At 43.5% G+C, this 26,268-nt stretch overlaps 1 protein-coding gene across 1 annotated transcript in view; it reads right to left on the bottom strand.

The window, feature by feature from the left end:
* NRAP (nebulin-related anchoring protein) overlaps positions 1–26,268 on the bottom strand; it is a 97,159-nt gene that overhangs the window by 36,643 nt on the left and 34,248 nt on the right. Inside the window, exons 15-25 of the mRNA XM_006880166.1 lie at positions 24,341–24,439; positions 22,889–22,993; positions 20,848–20,955; positions 20,489–20,590; positions 17,928–18,125; positions 17,264–17,368; positions 12,484–12,582; positions 10,109–10,213; positions 8,794–8,901; positions 6,331–6,642; positions 3,195–3,299 (exon numbers count right to left, since the gene is read on the bottom strand). Of these exons, the coding sequence (XP_006880228.1) occupies positions 3,195–3,299; positions 6,331–6,642; positions 8,794–8,901; positions 10,109–10,213; positions 12,484–12,582; positions 17,264–17,368; positions 17,928–18,125; positions 20,489–20,590; positions 20,848–20,955; positions 22,889–22,993; positions 24,341–24,439 (1,446 nt within the window). The remainder of the gene's footprint in view (positions 1–3,194; positions 3,300–6,330; positions 6,643–8,793; positions 8,902–10,108; positions 10,214–12,483; positions 12,583–17,263; positions 17,369–17,927; positions 18,126–20,488; positions 20,591–20,847; positions 20,956–22,888; positions 22,994–24,340; positions 24,440–26,268) is intronic.

Here is a 26,268-nt window from a genome sequence, read left to right as displayed (position 1 = left end):
GGAAAGGCCCAAGCAGGCACACTCAGGCCAGGCTTCTTTCACAGGCTTCAAATGCTCTCTCTTGTTTGTTTACTTACCTTAGTTTGAGTCTTCTAAGCAAAAGAGTATTAAAGAGTATTCATAGCGACATTTATCAATTGAAGCTTTCTGTTTTCCTTCCACAAAAGGACTTGGCAGAGATTATCAGAGTCAAAATTCTCATATTTAACCGTGAGAGACCACATAGCACTCAGTCACTTTAGTGCCTGGCTCAGTGAACATGTAAGACAGTTCTTTAAAGTATTACTTTCCAAATTCTTTAATAATAATTACTGATCTGAGAGAGACCAACAGAACCCGAGCCTACGGCCCTTCGTCACCCTGAAAGCCTGGAACAGAACTCTTCCCACGGCTAAATTCCCAGTTAAGTGCTACTATAGAGATAGGTCTATGAATTCAACACTAACACCAACGAGACACATATTCCCTAGAGCAAGCAACCAGAGGAGGAGAAAAGGGCAGCCTTGGCCTTGATCTTGGGATAAAGCTCAGAACGCAGATGAAATGAAAAAGAGGGACAGATGGAAATGAGACCCACAGGAGGAAGTAGGACTAGTGCTGTTACATTCCCAGGATCACAGTCAATGTCATGAAACAAAAAATGTACAAACTGTTGAATGGAAAAATAATCTGGTCTATAAATTATATTTCAAATCATCAAAAAGTTAAAAATATACAATACCGTATTTAGAAAAAAATTGTGGTAGTATTAAAGGCATCCTTAACTTTGAAATATACTTTAAACCAATTTTTTAGTTTCATGCTGGAAAAAAGGCTGGTGAGCCAATCTTAAAGTGTTCTGAAGGCCATAAATCAGAGTGCATTTCCAGAAGACTAATATGGTTGCTATTTTAAAGGAGCCAAGGGGGGGGTGTGGTTTGTTTTTTTTTTTTTTCAATTAAATACTTATAACAGTTTCTCATTTACTTAGTTGGGTTTTTGTAGATTGTCAAAAAAATTCACTGTCATCAACTTGATCCTGATTTATAGTGACCTTCCCACAGGTTGTAATGGGAGGAGATTGTCTGTCTTTTTATGCAAGGCTGTCTTAAGGGACAACCATGAATATACAGTCAAATATGGCCCATCATTTATTTTTGTAAATAAAGTTTTATTGAGACATAGCCATATTCTTTTTTTTTTTTTTTTTAATGTATCTTCCATGTTTTAGAAGTCTGGCTGGTATAGTGATCAAAGTACTCAGTGGCTAGCCCAAAAGCAGGCAGTTAGCAATTTGAATCCACCATGGAAGAAGGAAGTGGCAATCTGATTCTAGAATGATGAAAACATTAGAAACCCTGTGTTGCAGTTCTACTCTGCCCTGTTGGGTTTCTGCTGGTTAAAATTCACTTGATACAATGGATTTGGGTTTTGGTATTTTTGTTTGGTTTTACATGACTGCTTTCACAGTACAAGGCAGAACTGAATAATTGCAACAGAGACCTCGGGCCTACGAAATTGACAATACTGCCATCTTGCCTCTTTACAGAAAAATCTGCCACCAGAACTTCATGGAGCACGGTTGTGCTCTAACACTCTGATCCGCATGAGCTCACCACGAGTTAGAACGGACTTAGTGTAACTGTGGGTTTTAAATGAAAATTCTGGTGGCTTAGTGGTCAATGGTTATGGTGCCAATCCAAAGGCATGGAGTTCAAATCCACCAGCTGCTCCAAGGGAGAAAGATGGGCAATCTCTCCCTGTGCTATGAACGGCCTCTGAAAAACTGCTGGAGGGTCAGCTATGGGTCAGTTCCCACTCAGTGGCGATGAGGGAGGGTTTTTTAAAGTTAATAATGTTGTGCATTAGTAATTTATCTCCTGTAATGATGCAACCACACTATTGCAAGATGTTAAAAATAGGTGAAGAGTGTGTGTGCATATGTGTGTGTCTTGGGGGTAACTATGGGAATTCCATATTTTTTATGTTATAGTTTTTCTTGTGAATGTGCATGTGTGTGTGTGTGTGTGTGTGTGTGTGTGTGTGTGTAGAGGGGAGGTAGCTCTATTTTCTGTGGTAAAACTCAGTATTTTCTGTGCCATTTTTCTATGTGCCAAAAATTTCTTTAAAAAAGAATATATACATCCATTCCACAGAAACGGGATTATCTCCAGACCACCACAATAAAACAAAGAGTGCAACAGGGTGAGTTAACAATATTTTAGCCTCCTGGTGCATTTCAAATGTCACGTTGACCCTACATTGTATCCTAATCCGAAGGTGGCACCTCTGATGGGATGTCTCTATCAGTGACTCCTCAGAGGAAAGGTGACAGTCTCCTCCCAGGCGATTGACAGCCCCAAAATCCTGATGGAGGGTCAGCTATGAGTTGGCTCCGAGGTGAGGGCAATGAGTGAGTAGACTATTAGGTGGGCAACACCTTTGTGCAAAAACCTTGAAATGTGGTTCAAATTACCAAAACGTCATCTAGAGACTAGTGATCACATACAATTGTCAAAAATGGCTTCCAGAGACTTGCTCAAGACAGGGTTGCAAAGACCTTCAACTTATGATCAATACAAGATTTAGGAAGTGCACTAAAAGGAGGTATGCCTAAATTTTTAAAAAATAAATAAAGTTCCAAAACAGAGTTGCTCCATGCCACTTGCCTAGAGCGTGAGGAAGGGGTTCTTTTCACTCACCGGATGCCCCAGGCTGAGGTCAGGGTGAGTACAGTGGACAGAAGGACACACCCCCACCCCACCCCAAGGCTGAGAGCCTGTCACGTGACAGACACCATGTGACCATCACAACTGCGGTGGTAACAAGCGAGAGGGGTAGAAAAAAAAATGTGCAGAAAGCCACCCACCCAAAGGCGCTCCTCAGGGTGCGTTCATCTTTTCATCATCTCCCCCTCACCCCGTGTTGGTTCATTAAAAAGGTAAAGTTGGTGGGTAGCAATTGAGCGCCGTTTGATTGTCATTATTATTCATAATCTCATTTGTCACCCACTTTGTTTTCGCCCCAGCTCCCCGGGCCCCCACTGGGGGTGTGTGTGGTATGGGGTTTCCCTCTAATTACCAGCCCCGAGCCGGGGCTGCGCGGGCCTTTCATGTGGCCGCGCGCCTTTCTCTCTCTCTCTCTGCGCCTTTTGAGTGGAAATTAGTCTAATTCTGCAGTGGGCGCAGCACGCGGGCGCCGTCGGGCGAGCTCACCTCGCTAATGAGTCGCGCTGCCTTCTTCGCCTGCTCGGCGGCCAGCGACCCGGTGGCGACCCAGCCTGCGCCTTTCATCCACCTGGCGTCGGCCCTGTACTGGTTCTGACAAAGGAGAGAGGGGAAGAAAGGCGGCCCATTGTCGTTGTGCACACGTTTCAAGGGCCATTAGCGGCCCCCCGACTTGGCCCGGGCGCCCGCTGAGCTGAATTAGACGCTGCTTTTGTCTTAACAGTTTGTGCGCACTCATAGGTAGGTCTTTGCAAAGTAAATTCATTTCCTAACACACACACACACACACACACACACACACACCCTGTAATTGGCACCCCCACTGCCCAGGGTGGCCCCTCGGGCAGCACCCAGGCCCTGGGGTGGGGCAAGAGGGGTGCTAGACCCATCTCGACCTCATTAAGGCTTCCCTGCTTCTACCCAGGAGCCTGGCAGCGCACTGTCTGCGGGCTGCGCTCCCCAAGCCCGGGTGGGGGACTGTGTGAGGGACTTCACAGCACACAGAGGGCGTCCTGCGGTGCCATTGCTGCCCAAGCTCCTCCCACCAAGGAGAGAGAGAGACTGCACATTCCCTTGCCCTAGTTCTCATGGAAAGCCATCTGAATGGCCAAGTCTGTCAAACTAACTGTCTGTCTGTCCTCAACAGCCCTACCCTAACAGATGAAGCTATAAAGTCCTCAACATGTAACCCGCTCGCTACACTGGCCTGCTTTTCAAGTTCACCCATCCTCTCACGCAAGTCAATGGAGTCATAGACAGACAGTGAGCAGGGAAGGCCTTAAAAAAAAATTTCTAGACTCTGTAAACTTTCATTAAAATGAATTCATAATAAAAACAAAACAGTAATAAAAGATATTTGTATCCTTAGAAACATTGTGTGGCGGCTGTGCTGTGTCATGTACGGTCTCGGTGAACCCATGAGGATGAGCTCATGAGCTCCAGATGCCATCGGCTTGGGGCTTGAAGAACCCTAGTGGCGCAATGGTTACATCACTCAGCTGCCAATAAAATGGTTCACACCCATCAGCTGTTCCTTGAGAAAAAGACATGGCAGTTGACTTTTAAAAACATTTACAGCTTTGGGGAGCTCTGGTGGCCTAGTGACAAGAAGCTGCCCTGCAATCCCAGAGGTGCACTGTTTGAATCCACCAGATGCTCTGCTGGAGGAGGGACAATCTCCTCCTGTACCAGTCAGATCCGATTTGACGATACACACACACACACACACACACATAATAATAAAAGAAAAAATTTTAAAAAAAAATAAAAATTTACAGCTCTGGAGACATGGGGCAGTTCTACTCTGTCCTGTAAGGTGGCTGTGAATTGGAATTGACATGCCAGCAACCAGTTTTGTCCCCTTCTTTGCCTGATCTCTTGAAACTCACTTCATAGTGACGAGATTTGGGAGCAGAACAACCTGACCTTTTGGATGGATCTAGAAGTTTCTTTGCTGAATATCCTTAAAGAGATTTTTATATGCTGTTTTTACCTTCATTTGCTTCCCTGTAGGATGAATAGGAAAGTACCCATTTGTTGTTGTGGGCTGCCATTGAGCTATCCCATGCTTACCTCAACCCCATTTGCAAGAAAATAGGATTGTTGTTACTTAAAAAAATTCTATGAGGCATAGTCACACAAAGGAACACTACTCAGCAGGCAGGAGCAATGATTTTGTAAATTATTACCTAACTTGAGAGAGACTGGAGAGCATTATGATGAGTGAACTAACTCAGTCCCACAAGGACAATTATTGTCTAAAACCATTATTGTAGAATGAGTATAAGGATCCAAGGGGGTGAGTGGAAACAGAGGGATGAGGATGTGTGGGGAGGGGGATTAATCACGGGGTTGTACAATTAGATGGGTCGGGGGTGAGGGAAATTATAAAAATCTGTTCTGGAAAACAAAGTATTCAAATTTTATAAATGAACTAGCATAAAGGTCTCATCTGTCTGGAAGTTCGAATCCACCAGTGATTCCAAAGGAGAAAGATGGGCAGTATACAACCCCAGCAACCCACTGGAGGGTCAGCTCTGAATTGGTTGCAGCTCGAAAGCAATGCAAAAGAAAAGATGAGAGCATATTTCGGGATAGGGAAAGTAGAGGACTAGAAATGGTACAAATAGAACATAATAAATTAGAATGCTGCCTCTATGAAAAATGTAACCAAAACTTCTGAGTAGTTTGTGTAGAAAATGTTAAATGGGAATCTAATTTGCTCTGCAGACTTGCATTTTAAACACGATCAAATATTTTCTTAATAAAATAAGAAGTAGGCCTAGTGGCAAGAAGCTGCACTGCAATCCCAGAGGCATGTGGTTCAAATCCACCAGATGCTCTGCTGCAGAAGGAGGGGGAATCTCCTCCTGTACCTCTCAGACCAATTTGACGGTACACACACAAAAAAGTAATAAAAAGAAAATAAGACGTCTTGGGGGGGGGAGAGAAAAGTGAAGACAGAAGGTACACAAAAGTGTCTGTGGAGGAAGGGGATTAGCATGCTGCCCATTCCAAAATTGGGGTCCTGTAATGGTGGGATGAGTCATAGAGTATTGACCTCTCATTAGAGACAGGCCAGTTAAAAGACTGTTATGATTATAAGATAGTGGTTTCCCTTGCAATAAAAGTAAACACATATGTACTTAATAATTCCATGAAGGAATTTCATGAATGAAGCTCCCTGCTTTTCTTTTAGGGAAGAATCTGAAAATGGGCGTGCTGTTGTTAGGACATGTCTGTGTCTGTGAACAATGGATCTGAACCTTGCCCCATTTTGCCCAGTCCCCATCTGATATGCTCAAGTCCATTGTTACAGTCACCGTGTCATTCCGTCTTGTTGAAGGTCTTCTTCTCTTTTGCTGACTCTACCTTTCTCCACATGATGTCTTTTTCCAAGGACTGGCACCTTCCTGACAACAGGTCCAAATTACTTGAGATGAAGTTTCACCATCCTTGTCTCTAAGGAGGACCTTATATCTGCACTTCTTCCAGATGTAAAGGGTACCCCAAGTACAATCGTACAGACAACGTATAAGCTGTTGTCTTGAGGGCCTTGGGAAAAGGTTTGCATCAAAGCCAGCACACACATGTACACACACAGGCATGCACACACAGAGCTTACGTCACTCTGCAAACCGTAAGCCTTCTTGGCCCATTCCACCCTCATGTCTGTAGGCAGAGCAGTGAAGTGATGGGATGCCGTCTTGTAGCCTATGTCCGTGGCTAAATGCTGGGCCTTGCGGGCATGCGCGAGGTGGATCATGTCCAGGGAGATGTGGTACTGGGACTTGGTGTCCTCGAATCCCTTCCTGTACTCCAGTTCGCTCTGCAGCTTGGACATTTGCAGTGAGTGGCTCATCTGGGAATCCCCCTGTACATCCTTGGCCCCGATGAGCTTCCCCTTGGTTCTCTCATAATCCTCCTTGTACTTCACCTAAATCAGAAGGAAAAAAGCGCAGATGCATTAGATTCTCCTAGAGGAATCGCTGTGCTTCAAACCACAGGCACAGGGCTCAAAACACACAACCAGGAGACAGAATCTGATTCGAATGAGTGTCATAAAAAGTTTCCCTCCTCTGAAGAGCTGATACGTTTCCTCTCCTCAAATTGTGGAATAAAACATGAAGACCCATTACCCCCCATTTTGCCTCAGCTTCCAGAAAGCTCAGCTCAGATCTGAATGCTCTGCCACAGTCAGAATCTTCTTCCAATTTCCTCATGAAATGGTACATTTCTGTATCTTCCTTGTGATTGCTCTTCCTGGGTTTATTTTTAATGACCTGCTGCTTGCCAGGGAAGCCACCTTAAAATCCTTTTTGGTGATGGCATGAGCATTAGAAGCAAGCATTTTGAAAGAATATAATCATGAAATGAAAATAAAAGGTAACCAAACTATAATAATTCTTTAAGAAGAAAAAAAAAGAGTTTAAGTTGGAGAACAACAGGAATACCCATTGAATATCTAGGGAGATGGGGACAAAGTTGACCCAGAAAAAAAGTAACAATTAAAAAACCCTTAAAACACAACTTTAGGCTAAAAGCAATGAGATCAGAGCAAAGAACAAAAGCAACCTGTACTGGACGCTGTAATATGACAATGACTTTCTTTAACATTAATTACCACTATATGGCCATCAAGAGAGTTGGTTTCAAGGATCTCATGCAATATTATTCAAAATGGGTGACCCTGGAGGACATTATGCTGAGTGAAGTATCTCAGTCACAAAAGGACAAATACTGCATAGGGCCACTGTTGTAAAACAGGACTAACATTGGGGTTGGGGGGAGACTGAGAAAGATGGGATAAATTATGGATACTGCATTGAAACAGATGAGGGAGAGAACTGTTTAAAAGGGATATGTGATTAGGTATTGTCATGACAGGAGTCCAGAATGAAGGCTGCACAGTGGAGTGGACTTGTGGGGAGGGACTGTATAACAATGAAAGAATTTTTCTTTCACTTTTCAAAGAGAAGAGTGTACTGGGGGAAGAGGGGTGGGTAGGGAGAGAAGTGCAACAATGAATGAATGGAAATCCAAAGTCTCTGTAAATTTTCATGAAAATTAATAATAATAAAAATATTTAAAAAAGAAGAGTTGGTTTCTATTGTTATCTTAGGCAGCAACAACAATCGCAGCATCAATAGCTGCTCCCATTTCTGGAGCCAGGTGCAGGTTAAACCCCTGCTACTCTAAGTACAGAGCGCTCTGATGACGTAGTTTATATCATGAGCTGTGCTGTTGACTGAAAGGTTGTGTCTCTGGAGGTTTGGACCCACAGTAACTTTGTGGGAGAGAGATAGGCTGTCAGCTCCTGTTTCAATTTAAGCCTCAGAAACCTGATAGTGGATTACTGTGCTTCTGAACTGACTTGAGGGCAGTGCGTGACTAAACGTTTCTCACCCCCACCCCCACCCGACTAATTCCCAGCTGGACTGGGAAATGTTTGTTGCAGCTGACAAGGAGATATGAAGCTTCTGTCAGAAGAGAGAAGAAAAAAAACTGCATGTAGTTCCCAGATTATGAATGAATTCCACTCCTAAATCCATCTTTAAATCTACTCTGGATATAAATTACAACAGTTAAGTATGGTTTGCATCTCTGGGTCTCAGTTTCTCTATGTTCTTGTTCTTATGTGCTGTCAAAGCCATTTTCAACTCATACTGACCTGACCCCATGTGAGGGGTAGAATTCTAACACGGAATTTCCGAGACTGTAATCTTTATTGAATTCAGTCTTTCCTCCCTCAAATCAGCTGGTAGATTTGAACTGCTGGCATTTTGGTTAGCATCAGAATGCTTAAAATTGAACAACAAAGGCTCTTTTAATTTATCCATAAATCACAGAGTTTAGATTGCTGTTAAATATTGTATAATCGTTATTAATAACAGTCAGTGTTCATTGGAACTAATGTGTGGCAAACAGTATACTGGACATCTGCATGATGATTTCATTTTAAGGTGGTCACTACCATCGCCGTTTACAGATTAGAATCCTGAAGCTCAGCTAGATTAAGAACTTGCTCTTGTGTTTCCCATATTAAAGCTGCAGCGTTCCATTTTTATATCAGTTGGGATTGACCCACCTCACTTGCCAGGTCCCTCTTGGCTTTGGCTGCCAGGAAGATCAGGGAGTCCAGACGCAGCTCAAACCCTTTTGCCTTCTGTTTCTCCCAGCTGCTCTTGTACAGTTTCTAGTGGAGTTGAGGGGAGGACAGATGATTATTAAGTGAGAGGGCTTCTCGGCACTCGGTACACAACCTTTCTTGTTCCTCTTCCCAGACTCTCGCCCACCTGAGTCTCTCCCTTGCTCCCCACATCTTCACTCTTGTTTCCACTTCCATATTTCAAGATCTTTTATTCGGAAAAGCTCCCCTCTTTTTTATATTAATCAATTCAGTCTGTTACTCAACCCAATTCTACTCTCCTTCCATTCATTATTCATGTGAGGACCTCAAAGACCAGGACAGTCCCTTCCCTAGCAGACATGATGGGTGAAAGTTGGGGCTGTGGGAGCAAACTGCATATACTTGCAAGCTATGTTGTTGTTAAGTGCCGTTGAGTTGTAGGCGACTCATAGTGAACCTATGAACGAAAGTCCTCAACACTTGTGTGACTTTCATCCGTTCTTCAGGTTCATAGGGTTTCTGGAGGCAAGCTATTATGGAATTGGATACCACTCCTGCTTCCAAGCATTTTTTAATTGGGGAGCTCCACCAAACACTGTCCACCATGGGTAACCATTATTGCACTTGACACATCAGTGTCACAGTGTTCAGCATCACAGCAACCACGAGTTACCTCTGTATGGTAAGGGAACACACCAGGGCTATACGACCTAGAAGAATGTTTGACCAAAAACAATGAAAAACAGGCCTGAGGGCCGCAGATTAGAGTCAACCACCTTAGGCTTGGTGGCATCGCTTTCAGTCCACTAGGCCAACTGATCCCTCTCTTGCAAGCTATATACATCAGTATATATTCCCTGATGCCTCCCAACAACTCAGTGAAGAAAAAACTAGTATTATATTCATAATACCCATAAGAAAACACAAGGCAGAGAAATTGCCTGAGATAACACTTAGGAAGGAGCCGCGCCAAGGAACAAAGACAGGCAACTTAGAGCTAAAATCTGTGCTTCTGCCCACTCCCTTATACCCCGAATTATATGCCATTTCAACTCTAGAATCACTACTTCCTGACCATGATCTATGAAGTGACTCAGGTCCTCAACCAGCTAATTCCCACAGAAGGTTGTGGCCCTTCCCTGTAAACCACGGATAATGAATAAAGTTGGCTGAGGGCTGACGTGCTTCAGCAGTGTGATTGGAGGGTTTAATTGAGCAGGTGGCTATCCACACGGAGAGGCAGACACCGCAGCCCCCACTCCCTCTTCTGTACCTCACTGAGGTTTGCAGCATTGGCTCGGGCCCGTAAGAACAGAGGCTCGTCCTTGCTGATGGTGTACTGATGGACAGACTGTGCATTTCCTGCCTTGTAGGCCACCTGTTGGGAGAGGGGATAGCGTTAGGAGTAGGTAGAATGGATCAGGGAAGGAGGATGGAGTGGCTTTACTCCGGCATCTTTAAGTTGCCTTCACTTTTTTTCTGACTTGCATGAGAAGTCCATTATAAAATCCGTCAGATCCAACATCGAGAGTCCACTTGGGGGCAGTAGAGCGGATCAGAGAAGCAGCAGCAGCGAGGAGCTGGAAGACCAGTAAAGCAACCTAAAAACCCCTTCAGAGCTTACCCTTCTTGCTTCCTTTCCTTCAAGGTGGATTTTCACTTCCCCAAGCTGGTCCCATCTACACTGTCCACCACCATATCAGAGACTGCATGATAGAATGCTGTGCAAACATCCTATACAAACATCTTTTTATGGGGGGGGAGGAACATAAACAGCAACTATACACATAGACCTTACCTGGTAGAATTCACAGAACAAGTCACCTATACACATGGAAAGAGACAGTGAAGACATTCAATAGCGTCATTCATAACAAGGCTAGGGACAGCTGGGGAATACACTGTCAATTCAATACATAAGTTCAAACTGAAGTTGAAGAAAGTTGAAACAAGTCCAGGGGAAACAAAACAGGACTTTGAGTATATCCCACCTGAATTTGGAGACTGAAGAACAGTGAACACTAGTAACCAAAGACCAGATGAATGATGGGATGGCATCAAGGATATGTGAACACAGCAAAAGGCATTGGAAAGACAGGAGCAAAAGGAAAGACCAAGATGAATACAAGAAGAGAATCTGAAATTTGATCTTAAACATGGAGAAGACAAAGCAAAAGGGAGAAATTAAGCTGGAGAGCTGAACAGAATATTCCAAAGGGCAGGTAAAGAAGACAAAGCAAAATGTACTAATAACACTTGAAAAGACCTGGGGTTAGAAAGCCAGCAGGGAAGAATGCACTCAGTTGTCTCTCAAAATGGAAAAAACTGAAGAACAAGTTCAAGTTGCAATACCGAAGGGCTCTGTGGGAAAAATGTTTACTGACACAAGAAACATTTACAAAAAGAGGAAAAGAAGACACCATCTCTATGCCAAAACCAGTTCTTCAACACGTAACCATTTCAGGAAGTAGCATATGATCAAGAATCAACGGTACTGACGGAAGACATCCAGGCTGTACACAAGGCATTCACAGAACTAAACTCAACAGAAAATTCATTGCCATGGAGACAGAATCGACTCCTAACTCGCCTTCTGGTGAGTTTTCAGGAAGCTGTAGATCGCATGGGAAGAGAATGCCCACCTTTCTCTCAAGGTGCTTGACCCTGTCGTGGTATTTTCATTTGTTTGAGACATAGGTGAAAGTTGTTAAATGAAGAAGGAAAACCAAAGAAGAATTGGTGGCTTTGAATTGTGATGTTGGCCAAGAATCCTGAGTATACCACCACCTGCCGGATGAACCAAAGCTCTAGACTGTCTAGACTGGAAGAAGTCTAGAGTGCTCCCTAGAAGCAAAGATAGTGAAATCTTGTCTCACATACTTCGGGTGCATTATCAGGAAGCGCCAGTCTTTGGAAAAAGATCTTATAGTTGGAGAAGTAGAGGGTCAATCCAAAATCTCTGTAAATGTTAATTAAATTTAATAAAGTAAAATAAAAAAAAGAAAAGAGAGGAAGACTCTCGATGGGAAGAACCGGAACAGCCGTCGCAACAATGGCCGGCGTACAGCAGAGATTGTGAGGGTGGCGTGGACAGGAAGCTGTCCCTTCTGCTGTACACAGGGCCGCTGTGAGTCAGGGCTGCCTCAGAGACACCTAACAACACGACAGCAGCAGCATGACACCTGCTCGGCACAGGCCCACAGCAAGTCGGAGCTGAGCAGGATTGGGGGAACCAGACAAAGCACCTTATTGTTCTGGCTCCCATATTCGAGCTCATCAAGTAGGCATGACCTACACGCATCCCACAGGCAAATGGGCTCCTCCTCTGAGACAGTCTTCTATTGGCTCCAGAAATGTGGTGTCCTTGGTAATAAACAGAAGGAGAATGAAGGAGCCAGAGAGTGTGAAAGTAGGACTAGAATAGTCAGTGTTGCATCCGTCCCTAACAACGAAGGCGTAAGATAGTGAGGAGGTATCCGATTCCCAGCCCCAGCCTGGAAGCCTGGTCCAGCCTATTTAAAGAGGGGCTCTGTGGTTCCTTGGTCGTGCCTGGGCTGTTGTTCCCCCAGCAGCACCTGCTGTTGTCTGCAGAGGTTCCCAGGCCCATGACACAGCAGCTTGGTGGAGAAAGGGCAGCTTAGGACTCACCTCGCTCTGCAGCTCCTGGCTTTTCTTGGCATGCTCCATCTGGGAGCTGTCCGCCACACTGGTGAACTTCAGCTCGTCCACTTTCTGCCTGTAGTTTTTCTGTTTACAAAGCAAAGGGACCCATGGTGTGAGGACTGGTTGACCCACCCCCCTACACACACACACACACACACACACAAACACACACACAGACACACACACTGAGGTGCACACACAAGCACACTCTTCCTGTGGTCCAACCGTGTCCTTGAGGGGACATTCCAGCTGGTCTGCAGCTTAACCACAACCACACAACCCCAAAACAGCCTATCTGAAGAACTTGCTTTAGTAGCTGTTACTAACCCAGCCAAACCAAGGCCACTGCCAGGAAGTCCAGTGCGACTCATAGAGCCCCACAGGACAGAGTTGTACAGCACACAGGCATGTGGTTGTACACAGTTTCCAAGGCTGTAATTGTAATGGGAGGAGACTGCCTCACTTTTCTTGCTTGGAGCAGTCCATGGATTCAAACCCCTGCACTTTCAATTAGCAGCCGTACGTTTAACCTGCTACACTACCAGGGCTCCTTTGCTATAACTAATGAAGTTTTAATTTTTTTTTTCTTTTATCTCAGGAAATTCTGTTATTTCATTGTGCCTATTTTTTAAATTTTTTTATTATTAATTTCAATGAAAATTTACAGAGACTTGGGATTTCCATTCATTCATTGTTGCACTTTTCTCATTGTGCCTATTTTCTCATTCTAGATCTGACACAGGAGAATGAAGGGGAAATGGTGAATTCAAAGAAGTTTGGCCTTTACAGTCATGAAGACCGAAGTTCAAATCTCATCTCTATTTTTTCTAGCTCCACTCGGCGCAGGTCATGACTTTAGTTGTTCTTGCTTCCCTTGTAGAATGGAAACAACAGTAGACATTCCTGTGCTCTGGGGCCAAGCAGAGACTTGAGAGCTAGGCTTTACATGTGGGAAAAGTTCTCGAGAAAGACCCTGGTGGTGCAGTGATTAAGCACCCATCTTCTAACCAAGAGGTCCACAGTCTGAACCCCCCAGCTGCTCTGTGAAAGAAAAGACGTTCTGCTCCCACGTATGTCCTAGCCGAGGACGATGCATGGGACAATTTTATTGGACTCTGTATGTTCACTTATGAGTCAGAATCAATTAGAGAGCACGCGAAGTCCCTGGTACAGAGGAAGGTGTTCAGTACGTGAGCATCGCCACTCCTCACGGTGCTGTGATCAGAGAGGAACATTTTTAGGGTTAAGGTTGGGGTAGAAATTCACCCTCACAGTTGGAGTTTCCCAGATCCCGGAGCTCTTATCCTCATTGTGTTCCCTCTTTTTCTCACAAGTACAAACAAAACGGCAAAAGTCCCAACGTGTTAACTCTGTCTGTATGAACACTTCTCATCCTTCTCAGCGGTTAGATGCTCGGCTTGTCCACTGGCACTTCCAAAGCTCCTGGGGAAAGTCACCATGAAGATGGCTGGCTGAAGCAAGGGCTTCACGTGGATGGGAGGTCAGAGATGAGCTCAGAGACTTGGTTCTAATGGCTGACAACCCCCACCAACTATCACTCAGTTAGGCCAAAGTAATGACTGGAAACTCCAAACTTCCTCCCTATAGGGAAAAAAATTCTAGGGGAAAGATCCCAGAGAGATTCATTTTCCTTCTTAGTCTCGCTGTGCCAAATGGAGTAAAAGCCTCACCACATAATTGAAGGCAGTTTCATCGCTCTCCTCTGTAGGAAATTCCCAGATGCCACAGCTCTTGCATCGATCAAGCCATAAGCATGTAATGAAAAGCAAGAATCCAGCCCTTACTGGGTGCCAGTTATAAATATAAAAACAAACCAGAAAAAGCAGGCAAAGGAATCCACAAGGATCTTAAGAATCAATAGGTGGTTTGGGGGGTAAAGAATTCAACTTTCTAGAAAGAATTTGGTCTTTGCTCTTGGTTCTTAAGAGATCATCTCAAAAATGTTGACATTTTAAGCAAAGTCTCATAGGAAAAACAAGCTTATAGGATGAATAGTCTACATGAAATGCAGCCTCTTCCTCCCTGAGACCAGAAGGACTACATAGCCTCACCTCTGACCATTCTGATCAGAGTGACAATAGATCATCCCAACAGAAGAAAAGAATATGGAACAGGACTTAAATGCTTCAGAAAGTTCAGCCTTACTGAATCCATTAAGACTAGAAGAATCCCTAAGATTACTGTCCTGAGATACTCTTTAAACCTTGAACCAAAACAGTCTCCTGAGATCATTGTTTTCATATAAAATTGGTTGATACACAAAAGAAAGGAAATGATCTACGAGTATGACTACCCATTAAAAAACCGTGTGTCTGAGAGCACAGGTCACAATTACGCTAACGAACAGACGAGGATGTAAGGGGACGAGGCAGCCTGAGGACTGGCTGTGGAACAGCTGGAATACAATTAAAGAGAATGAACGTTAACACATGGCGGAAAGGGTACCTACCTACTAACATCACTGTACAATGTGTGTAGAAATTGTCAAATTGGAACCCCTCATTTTCTGTGTAAACTTTCACTCAAAACATGATAAATTGTTATTTTGTAAATTGAGATGAAAAAAGTAAAACCTTGAGCATTGTCTCAATGATTGCAGTATCGTTGATGAGGACTCCAGATGACATCTAAGTGTTTTGATTCATGCAGGATGGGGGGTGGGTGGCCACGCAAATAAGTCACACTGCATCATATCAGCGAAGCTAGGGGCAGAGGCACACAGCAGCCATGTCCACTGAATGAAGTCCCGGTCAAGATTCTGGACAAGGATGAGCTCTCTGGAATCCCGAGGGGCAGATGTCACCCCTCAGTCATAGCCACTGGCTCAAAAGGTGTGGGTGCTGGGACACCACGCTTGCAGCTGGTGTTAGAAGTTTTAGGTTCACTTAGCAGCCTGTGCCCTTTGTCCTGTGGGGACTGGCCTGGTCCTGACTGCTTATCTTTAGAGGAGGAAGCACTGTGTACACATGTCAATAACTGTATTTATTTTAAAAAAAAATGAATGTATTTGAATTTATCAAACTATAGTAACACAAGAAGCAAGAGAGAAACTGACATCGGAATCAGTTGTCTGGGTTCCCATCAGAGCTCTAGAGTGTGTGGCCCAACAGCAAGACGAGCGAGGCACTGATTCCCTCACTGGGTTTCTGTCGGTTTCAAAGATGCTAAAAACCAAAACAGAGCCCTCAAAGGGAGCGCTGGTGGTCACAGTCTGTAGAGAGCTGCATGTTAACCCAAAAGCTGCACCTCAGGTTCAAATCCACCAGTCGGTCTCAAAGAAGCAGTCATAATAATACCAACAAGGCAATTGCTTCTCTATTCGTCATCTAAACACTCTTTGAGAGAGCCACGCCTGTGATAGCAAAATAAGAAGACATTTCAAACTGAGCTTTCGGGCTGCATCACAAAATCGTCTCCTGAGACAGTGGACACAGACACCTTGCGTACAGATCCCAGCTTTGCTGCTCACCTGCTGGTCACCTGAGAGCCACGCTCACTTTCCTCATGTTAAAATGGGACTATGAACAGGATAGGACCAGGACTGGGATTCTTGTGAGGAATACAGGAGCAATGTGTGTGTAATACACTTATACATAAAACATTTCCATCAACGACAGCAATGATCACATCATTATTGCCCATCAATAAGTGGTCACTATTATTATCATCAGCAAGAGAGATTCTGGCTCAGCCTCCCTGGCCCCAGGACAACAATCCCCTTTGAAGGTGCCAAGCAGAGTTCTTGATAAAGCCAGACTGCTAAATGAAATGCCCTTCCAAAGTCCTCCTCGGGCTGCTGCCAAATCAGTTTGATTAGATATTTCTCTCACAGAGAAGTACAGGCATAAAGTAGGAAGGAATCTTCGTATTGTAACCAACCTTCTTGCTTTTATGTGGAAGAAGAAACACACTGATTAAGTAACTTGGCCAAAGTATCTGGTGATTTTGTGGCATGACCACAGTGAGAAGGCTGACTACCAAATACGGGACTCTCTGATCAAAGAGACCATGTGCTCCTTACACAAGGACGCATTTCCCCCACGTGTTCATTGTCTGATTAGTAAACCAGTTGCCAAATTCCAACTCCTGGTGGCCCCAGCAGTGTCTACGTAAAAGTGCGCTCCACGGAATTTTCAATGGCTGATTTAAAAAAAAAGGGGAGGGGGGCAAATCACCAGGCTTTTCTCCCAAAGTGCCTCTGGCTGGACTTGATCTTCCAAACTTGCAGTTAGCATCCAAGCCAAATAACTATTCACACCATCAGGGATTCCAGTTGTATCCTTTTGTTGGCATGTGCTTTGAGTTGATTCCAATTCCTGCTGGCCGCCCCCACTTCCCCCAAATGACAGAGCAGAACCACCCCAAGAGGGTCTTAGGCTGTAGTCTTTATGTAAACATCACTGGGTCTTTTCCTTGAGCCACAAAAGGTGGGTTCAAACTGCCCACCTTTCCAATAGCAACAAAGTGCTTGTTAGTTGTACCACTGGGCTGTTTACTATAAACTTTTAAATGACATTATTCTTTGGATACAACTGTACTTCAAGTGTTTTTTCAAACACCACCTTGGAAGTCCACAGAAGGTTAGTTCATGGTATGCTAATGGTGTGAAATGAAGGAGAACCCTTGTATTAATCCCACCCAAATAAACACAGACAGCCCGAGTAAGGGCAGTCACAAGAAAAGATCACACGCAGTGACTCAGGGGCTGAGAATACTAGAGGTCAGGTGCTTGGGCTCCAGTTACCTCGCTGACCAGCTGTCCAGCCTTCTTGGCTTGTTCGAGATTGAGACTTCCTTCTGTCAGCCACCCGACCCCCTTCATCCAGACCAGATCCGCCTTGTACTGCAGCTGCAAGGAAAAAACACCCACCAAACTAGAAGCAAATGCACTGATAACAAAGAAGGCAAGGTGGAGTAAGGGAACTCTCCTTGGGGGGTGCAGCCTTGGACCCACCTTGCCATCAGCCACATTCTACCTTAGGACTGAGACACCATACATGTATTAAAAATAGGACTTTTCACACTGTTTGACCAAGGACCTTCTTTGCCAACCTGCTACATCCCTAAGATTGAGTGACCATTTTCCCATCTTCCTCCCTTTTCTTTATCACGATTGCCAATACACCTTCGCTATTACAATATCTCCTCCAACATCTACTCTCCAGTCTCTCAACTGTGTGGATCTCTCTCTCTCTCTCTACCTCCCCAATGGTTCTTTCTGGGCCCGGCACATTCCCCAGCCATTGCTCCAAGTGTTCTTTAGGAAAACCAAGGGATCATAAAGAAGTGTCTACCTCCCCCATTCAGTGACATAACTGGCTCAAGCAGAAGTCAACAATCTTATTGATCATGTCACTACATCCAATGACAAGATCTGCATGGTGAAAAGGGGTGGTGAGAGGACCCACCTCACTCTGCAGCCCGTAGGCTTTCTTGGCCCAGAGAGTCTTCATGTCTTCCGGCAGCACCGTGAACTTGTGCAGCTTCTTCCTGTAGTCCAGGTCACTGGCGAGGGCCTGGGCCTTCTTAGCATGCTTGATGTTGACCATATCCATGGGTAGGTGAAAGTGGGTCTTACTCTCTTCAAAACCTTTCTTGTATTCAACCTTGAATGTACAAAAACAAGGCCCATTAGTTAAAACCTGTTTCTTATAGGGATGGTATAAAAAACAAAAGCAAGTATGCATTAGAGAGCTGGACAATGACCAGGGATGATAGAAGGAGAGTCGGTGCCTTTGAGCTGTGGTGCTGGAAAAGAGTGTTGAATATACTGTTCTGCTGGGAGAACAAACAGGTTCATCCTGGAGAGGGTGAGATCAGGCTGCTCCTTGGAGGCAAGGATTCTGAAGCTTCGTCTGACATACTTTGGGCATGTTGCAAGGCGAGATCAGTCCTTGGAAAGGGATGTCATGCTTGGGAGAGTGGAGGGACAGCACAGGAGGGGAAGACCCTTGATGACATGGATTGATTCAGTCACTGGTGTATTGGAGATAGGTGTGTCAGAGACAATAAGATTGGCAAGGGATAGAGCAGGGTTTAGGGCTGTTGTGCATAGGGTCGCTGTGAGCTGCAGGCAACTCGATGGCATGTAACAACAACAACAACAACAGCATCCCCGTGTTAGTGAGGACCTGGCAGGTGGACAAGGCCACCCACCTTCTGGAAAGGCGTGACCTGATTGATGGCCCTGTAAGGCAGCATTGCTGGGAACTGAGCTCCCCAGCCACATCGTACCTGGAAGGCGGGCCCCTCTCTAACCTTGATCTTTTTTGTGTGGCTGCTACAGAACACTCTATCATTGGTGCCTGGAAAAGCTTTGAGATGCCTAAGAGCAAAGTTTGGGCTCCAGAGCAAGAGAAGTCTGAGTTCAAACTTGGACATGTCTTTTACAAGCCGGGTGACAACTGGAAGGTTATGTTACCATCTGAGAACTCGTGTTTCCTCGGAAGACTGTAGTGATAAATACATGAAACAGTAGTTCAAGTGTCCTTAGTCCAAAGACTGACACAGCAAAGTGGTAAGAAGCTGCACTCCAATCCCAAAGGTACATAATTCGAATCCACCAGCTGCTCTGAGAAAGAAGGATGAGTAATCTCCTCCTATGTGATTTGCTGCCTCTGAAAAGCCACTGGAAGGTCAACTATGAGTCGGTTCTGACTTGATGGCACCCAACCACCACAACAGACCACGATCCTAGCATGGCAGAGATTTTTATTATGGGGCGGGATAGGACCAGGTTCTACTCTGCTGTTCATAGGGTCATTACGACTCCTAGTCAACCTGCAGGCACCTAACACACACAGCTATGAGAGTGGCAATGATAGCTCTGGTGGTGATGGCGGTAATGAAGGTAATTACAGTTTGTCACCATATGATGGTGACAGTGACAATGATGATTGGTGGTGGTGATGGCGGTAATGAAGGTAATTACAGTTTGTCACCATATGATGGTGACAGTGACAATGATGATGATAATTACGGGTATGACAATGAAGCAGTGACGCTGTTGGTGATGATGGTGGTGATCGTATTGATGCTACAATAGAAAGAGTTCAAAGCCTGTAAGAGTTTAGGGCCACCCTGTCCCTCCATCACTACAACCAACTACCAACTGACTCTGAGCGGGACACAATCTTTGCGGCCTCATTGCTCCAAACTCTCAGGATTTCCTTACGCTTTATGACCGTGTGGTTCATGAGGCTTCTGGAGACAAATCCAAAATGGCAAGTTAGAAGCAACTGTCATATTTACTCAAGCCAGGGCTCCTAACGGCTCATCAGGTAATCACTTCAACAGCAGCAGCACATGCCAGCCCTCATGCCCCCAGCTTGGAGCAGGTAATTGTAAGACAGAAACGCAATACCGATGTACCCAACCATGCTGCCTTTTCAGCTCTGGCACAGAAAAGTGAGTCAGAAACCAGGTCTCTCCCTGTACCTTCTCCAGAGACTTTTAGGAAGGGACATTTACATTTCCCAAGGCTAATCTCTAACTCTTAGAGCTAAATCATCTTGGTTTTCTGAAATGTGGATGGCCCTTGTTGTTCGTTGACTATTTTGACTACCGCTCATGAAAACGACCACAATAAACAGGATGCTTCCTGATTAACTTTCCCAGTTGAGTTAAGCTCCATCAGGGAAGAACCTGCTATGTGTTTTTCATTCTGCAAGGCTCCAGGGTCTTGCTCATGATACTTGTTCATGAAATGAACAGATGTGGTCAAACACCTTTGTAGCTTGACAAGGAGATGCCAGAGACACCCTGAGGACCACACACCTCATCTATTTTAAAAGAGTGGTTATCTTTGACAAAACAAAGAAACTGGAAAGCTATTCATACAAGCCCACAAAGAAAGAGAGTTTGGGTGAGTGGAAGTTAGTGAAAAGGTAAGAGTCCCAAGTAAAGTAGGCCCAGGAAAAAACTTCTAAAATAACACAAGGAAGGAGCAGGCAAACAGGAGAGAGCTTACCTCACTGCTCATCTTGGCAACCTGCAGGGAGTGCAGGATCCTGGAGTCTGTGGTCCCCATGGCTCTGCCTTTTGTCTTTTCGTATTCTTCTTTGTATTTAATCTTGAGAGAAAGAAGAAAGTCAGCCGTGGGTGAGAGAAACTTTGCCATCTAAGGGCCTCTGGTTTTAACAAGTGCAAAAAGACACGATTCTGAAAAGACATCTCCCAGTCTTCCTTGAATCCGGAAGATTAAAGTATGCTGATGTTTACAATGCTAACAGTCATTATTTTTTATTTTTTTTTTTTTTACTGCAGGACCACTGACATGTTATTGAAACCATTGTTTATGCATTTCTGAGTTAATGAGAGAAAACCTACATTGCTAGCCAGCTCCCCGGAGGCCTTGGCACCCAGCAGAGATATAGCATCCAGCTTCATCTCAAAGCCTTTCCCTTTTGTCTTCTGCCAGTCTTCTTTGTACTTAACCTGACAAATAAAAGCACAGGTGAATAGAAGTTGCTATCTGTTATTTGTGCCAAAAGTCTAAGAGAATATACTTAAAAAAAAAAAGTTAGTCTCTTCATCTGTTTGCACAATGGAACTTTGGCTCTTGTTAGTAAAATGATCATAATAATTATTGATTCCTTAGCTGGAGATCCACACAGGCCAGTGGTTGTAGAACCAAAGAGAAGAGCGGCTTGCTCATCTTAGTGCTATGGTTTTCTAATCATCTGTTGTTGTTGTTGTTGTTGGTGGTGGTGGTGGTGGTGGTGGTGGTGGTGTTCTTATGTGCCGTTGAGTCGCCTGTGACTCATAGCGACCGTATATACAACAGCCCTAAACTCTGCCCTATCCTGTGCCAATCTCACCATCTCCGACACACCTACCCCCCATTACCCCAGTCACTGAATAAAAAATATGGAACACTTCATGAATTTGCATGTCATCTAGTAGTGGGCAAATCACGTCATCTCTTTGGGCCTCTGTTTACCAGCTGGATATCATTTTTCTCTACCTAATATGAGAATAAGAGAGTACTGGTGGCGTAGTGGTAAGAAGTTTAAGCTGTGACCTTAATGCATGTGGTTCAAATCCACCAGCTACTCCACAGGAGAAAAATGGGCAATCACTGAAAACCTGCTGGAGGGGCAGCTCTGGGCCAGGTCCAAACCCATAGTAATGTGAGAGCCAACTGGATCCAGCATCTAAAGCCGATTCTAAAGTGTGTGATACAGTCATGAGGTTCTGATATCATTGTGGTCATAATAAAACAAACAAAAAGCCACAAACCAGTTCCAGTTGAATCATTTCTGACTTACGATGATCCCAAGTGATTTAGAGTAGGCATGTAAGAGAGGAATAGGTACATTCCATTTTTCAATTCCCCATAAGAGAAAGAATTATTCCTTATTCCTCACTTAACTGCGAGACATTTTGCATTTATGGTCATGGTAAAATATCGACTGCCCAACTCTTTTGTGCATTAGTGACCTAAGTCTGGCATGATTCAATGCCAAGGTGCCAGGTGAAAGTAAACACTAGCTGTGATGGTCAAGGTTGCGTGTCAACTTGGCTGGACCAAGCTCTCAGTGGTTTAGCAGCTATGTGATGATGCCAGTTATAATGATGTTGTCTTCTCCCATCCGTGATATAATGTGCTCAGCCTTCATTTTCACATAATTCAGATTTTCTCAGAACAATACAGTCTTTGGAACTTAACCAAGTCAGTAAGTTAGGAGTGGTTGTGCTTCGATGCGGGGAGTGCCTGGCATAGGACCTAGGACCTACTGTCATCAAGGGTTTTCCAACTCATAGTGACACTGTATGACTGAGTAGAACTCTGGCCTACAGAGTTTCAGAGACTGTGATCATAACAGGAATAGATCACCTCTAGGTCCCTTTCTACATACAGGGGTGGACTGTAACCACCAAACTTTCTTAGAATGTGGGTGCTTAACTCACCACACCACTAAGCCTCCTTCTGGCATCAAACAAGACATTTTAAAAAATTCTTTTAGTTCTTCTCTTTCCCCCCACAAATCCCATTTAGAATGAGAAACCAAATCACAGTCCATTTGTGATTTGAGGGAGAATCTGGTCATTAATATCAATCTTTTAAGCAGTTGAATGTTCTTCATGATGTCAAATAAAGTTAACAGTCACTAGGATAATGGGAGAGGGTGTCTGTGTCCTAAACACATGATCATATAACAAGAAGTAAACTGTTAAAATACATTCATTCCCAATTACATACGATGGGCTTTCATGCAATATAATTTCATATGTGCCATATGATGTGTGCTTCTGATGATCTTCTCTCATAAACGGAATGTCCCCTGCGTGTTGGGACATCTGGGGTCTTTGTTTTCATACCTTTATATAACCCACCATCATGTTCTCACCTGTGCTGTTTGCTCACCTCGCTAAATAGCTCAGCGTTGGTCTTGGCCTTCACCAGTTGAGGGACATCCTGAGGCAGAGTGTAATTCAGCTTATTCTTCTCATAGTCAGCCCGGTAATTCACCTGTTGGATTAGAAACAAATCAGAAGAGGAACTGCAGGATTTTCCCACAGAAGAACAGAAGAAAAGCCTCGAGTAGCCCTGTCCTTTGGCTCAAGTGGAGAAAAAGCTTTGAGATTTTAGAAGGAACTTGTGGTTTTAGAAATGTTTAAAATAAATAGATAGCTCAGATAAAAAGTAAAACAATATAAAGACACCGTCAAAGCTATGAACTCACAAAAATCTTTCCTGTGACAAATTCTCCAGCTTCCCTTCCAAGCACTCCAGAGTCTATCTGGGTAAATGTTTACTCCCTGAAGTGCCACGCATCTTGCTACACCCTGAGTTAATATTCAAAGAGTTAATATCCGGTGACCACCTATCTCGACCAAAGTTACCTTAACTATCACACACACACAAACATGAGTGAGCTACACTGAGTTTCTGTTAATAGTGATAGTGGAAATGGATAGTGGTGATGGTTAGACGACATGATAAACAAAACTGATATCATATAATTATATATGCATAATTCAGTAAGTATATTGAACTGGCAAATGTTCTGTTATACGTATTTTTCATTCATGCACACGCATACCTAATCCATGAATTTTAAGAAAGGCATTGTGTGGTTTCTCTTGGAAAATTACAGCATTACTTGACAAGCAGTGTGGCCAAAAAAATTTCCAGATAAACCTGATAGAGTCTACAGATTTAAACACTATATTACAGGAAACACAGAAGTCAAAGGAGTATGTGAAATGTACTCTGTGATGCAATCAGCAAAACTTAGTCTGCAAGAACCTTTACAGAACAAATAACCCAGCTCCTTTAATCAATGACTTGAAGGAAAATCACAAAATAGATTCTAATAAAAACCTGAAAACAAATCATAACAGTATGAGGCATCTGAAATTATGAATTATGAAACAATTGGAATTGGGGATAAAAGGAATTATTGCCATATCTTTTGAAATTATATGTAAAAAAATTTACTTTTTTTTCATCTTTTAGGTACCAGTGCAGATATATTTACAGATGAAACTATATAATCCCTGGGATTTTTCTTCAAAATAGCATGGGAATGAAAGCAGATGAGTCTATGGGCTAAACAGGAGTTAATAACATTTGAAGCTACATAGGATCTGGTGGCATTTCATTGTGCTCCTGACTATGCTTTCAAATAGATTTCATATTCTTCATAATAAAATCCTTTAAAGGAGAGGGTGTCACTTATGAGTGTAGGAATTTTTCTTAAGATAAGTGTCACTGTTAATAAAAGGCAAACCTTTGGGGAACCTGTGTTCAGACGCTTCAAAGCATTTTCAAGACACCTTTATTTATATGGCTGGGCAGAGGTGGGTCACTTACTTGACTCAGTTGCTGGGCATTGATTTTGGCCTGAACAATCTGAGGAGTGCTGGTTACAGAGCTGTACTTCAGCTTGTCAATGCTCTGTCGGTAGTTGACCTGGGCAAACACAGACAGAAGAAGATGTCATTGGCACCCCGCCCTCCCTAAGCTTTCTTTTAGCTCTCTAGACCTAAAAGAGCAGTGCTATTCAAATTACTAGGGGGAAAAATGCAAAGATTCAGACTGGAAGACAACAGATACTTCAAGCCTACTGAGAGAAAAGCAGTACACCAAAGAGAGAAGTGACTGGAACAGGCAAGTGATGAGAAAGGTCGTCCAGATGGTCAGTAAGTACATGAAAAGGTTCTCGTCCATATGATTAGTCAGAGAAACACACATTAAAACTGCAGTGAGTCTGACTCATCGCAAACCCGTGTGAAACAGAACAAAACCCTGCCCAGTCCTTTATTTATTAATCAAGAAATGATTGTGATGAATAATTTGTTTGGAAGAGGTGGTTCAGTCATTTCAAAGTGAGGGTAAATTTATTTAACACTCCCTTAAGGTGGTTGGTTATAGCTAAGAAGTATTCATGACGTTTCTATTTGTTCTCCTCTATAAATGGATATATTTATAGCTCTGAGAATGTAGCTGTAGGAGACATAAAGGTTAATTGTATAACATAGTCAACAAAGAAAATGCTCTACATCCTACACTGATGAATAGCAACTAGGGTCTTGAAAGCTTGCAAGCGGCCATTTAAAATGCAACTACTGAACACTCTCCATCTGAAGAAGAGTGAGTAGAAAACACAATTAGTTCAGAGAACTATTGGACCGCTCAGATTTCAGCCTCCAGGGCTCTGAGACCAGAAGAAGTAGATAGTGCCCAACAACCACTGCTGATCACTCTAAATGGCATTACAATAAAGGACCCTGGCCGATTTGGAGATAACATGGGACAGCACTCAAAGTCATTAAAAAGACCAGGCTTGCACAAGTCGGTGGGTGGAAGGAGAGGGTGAAGGAAAAGGGAAGAATTGGGCTGGGACCTGAAAAATCAGGGTAGTGATTAATTTTATAAAACATAATGCATGGGAATGATTGTTTGAAACACAATGTGAATGAAAAATAGTGTGAAACACAATGTATATAAACTTTGTAAGCAAACCAAAAGAAAAGAAATGAAGAAAAAAAAAAAAGACCAGGTTTACTGGTCTATGGAGAGTGGAGAAGCCCCTGAGAGAAGCCCTTAGTCAACCTTTGAGCCTTGAACTGAATGCACCCCTGTGGCTCAAGGGTCACCTAAATAACAGAGAGACCTTTAAGGTGAACATGAACTCTAGAGAGGTATGTGCCTCTTGGAACAATCAATCTTGCAAGGTCTAAAGTATAGCAGTACACGAATAAAACTCAAAAAGCAGGAAGGAACAGGAAAGAAGGATGACTAGAAATAGAAAACAGGGAGCAGAGACTACTGTTACACGTGGGAAGTGCAATCTATGTCGCAAAACAACGTGTACATGAATTAAATGGAAAACCATGTTGCTCGGTAAAACTTACATGTAAATAACAATACTTTTCAAATTTTACATGACATTAAGGGGCAAATATAAATTGTCTTTGGAAGCAGGAGTGGCATTCACTTCTAAACAACATGCCTCCAAAAACTCTAAGAACTTGAATAGATGTTGATAGTTATAGAAAGGCTTCAGGCCTTTTGTTCATAAGGTCTCTATGAATCATGCTTGACTTGAAGGCAATCAACAACAACATAAATTATCTATACATTTTGGGTTTTGTAACCTGAAGACCAAGTGCTTTGCTTCAGTGAATTCATTTGTTCTTCTGAACCTCCCTGGGGTGCTGAATGTTTCATTATATTTTGGGAGAAAGGACAACATTCCTTTGTTTTGAGAAAAATGTTTTCATAGTCTAAGTTTTGGA

This window comes from Elephantulus edwardii, unplaced genomic scaffold, assembly GCF_000299155.1.
Source record: "Elephantulus edwardii isolate Elephantulus edwardi_28Jun2011 unplaced genomic scaffold, EleEdw1.0 scaffold00006, whole genome shotgun sequence".
Classification (NCBI taxonomy): domain Eukaryota; kingdom Metazoa; phylum Chordata; class Mammalia; order Macroscelidea; family Macroscelididae; genus Elephantulus; species Elephantulus edwardii.
Note: the sequence above shows the minus strand (reverse complement) of the source record. Positions and strands in the feature narration are given on the sequence as shown.